At 35.7% G+C, this 4,790-nt stretch overlaps 1 protein-coding gene across 7 annotated transcripts in view; it reads left to right on the top strand.

Moving 5' to 3' along the window:
- The window catches only part of Ralgapb (Ral GTPase activating protein non-catalytic subunit beta), a 79,320-nt gene that overhangs the window by 59,740 nt on the left and 14,790 nt on the right, over positions 1–4,790 (top strand). For all 7 annotated transcript variants that reach the window (XM_010640063.3, XM_010640061.3, XM_010640062.3 and 4 more), the window contains 2 exons: positions 386–544; positions 2,530–2,695. In XM_010640063.3, the coding sequence (XP_010638365.1) occupies positions 386–544; positions 2,530–2,695 (325 nt within the window). The remainder of the gene's footprint in view (positions 1–385; positions 545–2,529; positions 2,696–4,790) is intronic.

The raw sequence follows: 4,790 nt of genomic DNA, 5'->3' as shown, positions 1-4,790 counted from the left end.
AAAAAAAAAAAAAAAAAAAAGAGAGATGAAGGTAATTTTGTAGTATTTGTAAGCCAGGCCCTTTTTATGTTGTACAGTAAGATCCAGCTATCTAGGTCTGTGTCCTGGCGTCCATCATGGCTTGCTAGCTGTGTGGTCTTGGGGTGGTTACCTGGCTTTACCTGTATGGTGGGAATGATAAAAATATCCCATTCTTTGGTCATGTGAAGATTGAGTTAACTGATGTAAGATTCTTCAAGTAGTATTTAACACAAAATAAGCCAGCTTGTAAGGTAAACATTGCCATTTCTTAAGTTTAGAACTATATTTTAATTTTTATTTTGAGCAAGTATTGCTTTATAAATAATGAAAAATAATAATTGCTCCTTTCTTCTTTTGGTGGTAGGAACCTGCAAATAGTCGTCTACCTCCTCACCTTATTGCACTTGATTCCACAATACCTGGGTTTTTTGATGACATTGGGTATCTGGATCTCTTGCCATGTCGTCCTTTTGACACAGTTTTTATTTTCTATATGAAACCAGGTCAGAAAACAAACCAAGAGGTAAGAATTTTGAGTTTTTTTGGGGGGTTGACGTTTTGTGCTGTGCATATGTACGATTTTACATAAAAGGGTTTTTTACTTGTCCTTCATAAGAAATACTTGATCCTTAAGTTCTTATGAACCAGTTCAGAAACTGAATTAAAATTCTGATGCTTAGTGTTCTGAGTCGTGACTCTTAAGGAGTGTGGTTTATCATAGATGTGTAGTATGTCTTTCTTTGCCTTAAGGAATTCGTATTAAAAAAAGACAAATGAAAATATAATACAGAAGCTTCATCACAAAAAGCTAAAGTTAGGCCTGATTTCTCAAAAAGAATAGAACAATTGCTGTGAATATTTACTGAACATCTTTCCTGTGCTATTGCCTGGCAGAGTAGAGAAGGGAGCAACAGGCTTCCCCATGAGGATCTCCCTTTACAAGTACTAATCTCACAAGCAAATTGTTTCAAGTGAGGTACGCAGAGTGTGCAGTGGGGGAAAAAAAAACACCTGAGTAAAAAATAAAACAGATGACAGCGTATAACACAATTGGATATATGTAACAGAAGAAACTGCAAGGATAAAGAAAAATAGAGATGAGGATAGAAGACTAAAGGAGATGATTTTCAAGTTTCTGTTGGAAATTAATAATTGAAAGGTGGAATGGACAGTTACCAGCTGAAATTAGGAAAGGGCCAAAGAAAGGTTTGTAAAATAAAGTATTCAGATGTGTTAGCTTAAGGCACTGTGACTGTGTTGGGGCACAATGACTATATGATCTTGGAATAACCTAACACCATTCACTAATCAAATTAGCACACCTTTAAAAATTCACTGGCACAAAATGTTTTCATGAGAAGTGTTATTTCAGATTATGTATCGGTGAACTGCTTAAAAAGAAGTTTGTGAGAAAACTTTCTCTTTCATGTTATTGGTTCAGTAAGTGTCTGCTACCTATTAGGTCCCAGTGTTATAATGACAAACAAGATATACAAAACTTCAAGCTTTCTAGGACTACTGTCAAGAGGAGAAAACAGACCATTAGTTGAGCCACTTATAGTATTAAGTGTGCCAAAAGGAGCATTAAAGCATATCATAATAGCCATAACAGGAAAACCTGACCTGACTTTTAAGAAGGTTTTCTGGAAGAAAAGACATTTAAGCAGTGTTTGAGATATGCATTGACCGCAGGGAAAAAGGCAGAAGCAGATTGTTTTTGATAAAGTAATAATGTGTAAATTCCCCAAAGGTAAGAGTATTGCATGGGAGCTTGGAAAAGGTAGGCGGGTGGCAAATGAAAGTAAAACACAGAAGCTTCAGGGACTATAGTTTTTTAGAAGAATCTCAGTAAAACTGGTATAATTACAAGGGTTGAGATCTGTTTTGAAGGAAATCTAATGCATTGTTCATATGAGAATAATGGGACCATTTTTCTCCTACCTGTGGAAGGTACAAACTCTTGGGGCAACTCCTAAATCAGTTCCACTTCCTTAAATTGGTTCTTAGTGAAGAGGAGAGAACCTTCTGGTTATTTCACTTTTCCTGGAATTCTACATTCCTGTGGACTAAGAAAAGTTTGTACTTTTATAGCATTTTTATAGCATTTGCCAAGACTTGTAATTAAATAATCACATATTGGGTAGTGTTTCTCATTAGCCAGCCTTTTAACTCTTTGAGGGCCATGAACATTGTGTCTTTTTAAAATTTTTTGTTAATGTGTCTGGCTCAGTAAATTTTTTTTTAACAGGAACTTCAGGGCTTTACTTACATTATCTCATTTAAACTTCACAACCATCGTTAATCCCACTGTACCTATGAAGAAACTGAGACAGGTTAAGAAACATGTCCAAGGCCCTGCCAGTTCAAGTCTTTCTTAACTCCAGAGCATGCATTTTTTTTACTACAGTGATAAATTCCCAAATTTATTCTGAACCATGATTTGATTTGTAAGCTAACTGATTTTTAAGATTTACTTGAGCATGTTCTTATGATTGGTATGTATTCCAGATTTTGAAGAATGTGGAGTCTTCCAGAAACATTCAGCCACATTTTCTAGAATTTTTGCTCTCCCTTGGCTGGTCAGTGGATGTGGGCAGACACCCTGGGTGGACTGGCCATGTTTCTACCAGTTGGTCAATTAACAGCTGCAATGATGGTGAAGGGTCTGAACAAGGTAAAACTCATAAAGGCTATTTGTTTTTTATTGCACTTGATTTTTCTCCTTTACTATGAATATATATTCTTTTTTTGAAAAGCAAACAAAGATAAAAAATATCTTATTGCTAGTCCTCACAGGGGTGGGTCCACTTAATAGTTTCTGTATTCTTCTAGACTTTCTCTCATATGTCATATATACACACACATAAAATGGTAGACTAAAGTAAATTAATATGTACTTAATGATAATTATTGCAATGCTGATAAATCTTTTTATAATGTGACTAAATAATTTTTCTTTAAAAATGCTATAATAAATCTAGGTTATCTGTAGCAAGCATCACAGTTTCCTTACAAGCAAGTTTTGTCCAATAAATATGTATTCTATTAACAAGTATATTTTATAGACTTTGGCTATCAGAAAAATCAGTTAAAGGTAATAGTCTTGGGACATGATCTCAAAAACTTGGCAGTAAAGAGCTGCCTATTTCAGAGATTCTTTCCCATCTCTACAAATCCTTTCACAGAACTTTAATCAGGATAACAAAGATAAGCACAGTATAAATTTAAACTTCAGACCTTTGTCCCACCTGGCTAATGCATTTTGTTCCTGGGTTCCTGCAGTTGCTAGAAAGTTATCTGTCTGAAGTTAGTAATGGCTGTGTCCAATGCTTTGGATTTTCAGATTTCTCATGTCAACAAAATTACACCTCAAGGTTTCCTTTATATACCATTGCAACTTAATTTTTAGTTTCTTCTAATTTTGACTAAAATTGAAGGAATGTGTTTGGGGTATACTATAATTTTAATTTCTTTATACTTTAATATATGGTTGAGTGTATCTATATACTAAATTCCCAAAAGTGGAATTGATAAACGTTAATACACAATTTTCATTTTACACATATGTCACTTGAGTGTTCATTGTTACAAATAACAGAAAATCTGATCTAAATTGGCTTAGATTTTGAAGGACATTTATTACCTTGTGTAACTGAAAATTCCAGAGATTGGCTTTCAGTATCATGTGGTGAGCACTCATATATTTCTTTGTAATTTTCCTTTAGCTCAGTTCTCCAGATCTTAGATTTGTCCCATCCTGGCTACTTTCATAGAACAGAAAGATAGCTCCAGGCTTTCCATGTGTACTCCACACTGGCCTGAAGACTAGGGATTAGCTGAGTTTCAGATTCTGCTGGTTTCCAGTTCCTTAGTTCCACATTGGTTAGAATACCCAAAACTGTGGTAGTGGCAAGAGAGATGGAAAGACCCTGGTAGAGAGATATAGACAAGAAAGCTGTTATTTAGGGTCATTTCCACCCACACTTCAGGCCCAATACAGCGTAGGGGCAGGTAAATTGGACATCAAGGCAGGAACCATAGTGTTCACTGCAAAGATACTGGGTACTTGCCCAGAGTATAAACTGTGGCCCATACCTGTTTAAGAAGAAAGTTATTAGTACTCAGTCACACTCTCATTTATATACTATGGCTATTTTCATCCTACAGTGGCAGAATTAAGTAGTTGTGGTAGAGATTATATGGCCTACAAATCATAAAGTGTTTACTACCTGGCTCTTCACAGAAGAAGTTTGCTAACCTCTGGTCTTAATTTATTTGCCACATGTTCACTCACATTAAGACTTCTGATACGTTAAGTGAGAAATTTTCTGTTTTTCACTATAATTAAGAGCAGAAATCTTTTCCTGTTTTTATTTCTTTCCTGAGAACTGCTTGTTTATTTCTTCTACTCTGCCTTTTGTCAAGTTATTGGCCTTTTATGTATTGTTACTAGGTCATTGTGTTCATTTCAGTTGAGAACTATACTAGCTCTCAGGTTGTTTTTTTAAATTCAATTTGCTAACTTAAAGTGGACATTCAACCTGCCTGTCTCTTTTCTGTTGTATCATTGCCCATTGGGGAAAGTGGAGCAGAAGCAGAGCTGAGTAATAGAAAAGAAACACAAGGGACAGAATATCTTGAAGCAAACAGACACACACACGCGTGCGCACACACACACACACACACACACACACACCCCAAAGAAACACGAGGGACAGAATATCTTGAAGCAAACACACACACACACACACACACACACACACACACAC

This window comes from Fukomys damarensis, unplaced genomic scaffold (genome assembly GCF_012274545.1).
Source record: "Fukomys damarensis isolate Sample0158 unplaced genomic scaffold, DMR_v1.0_HiC HiC_scaffold_22, whole genome shotgun sequence".
In the NCBI taxonomy this organism is placed as follows: domain Eukaryota; kingdom Metazoa; phylum Chordata; class Mammalia; order Rodentia; family Bathyergidae; genus Fukomys; species Fukomys damarensis.
The sequence above is the reverse complement of the archived record's forward strand: the minus strand, read 5'-3'. Positions and strand labels throughout refer to the sequence as shown.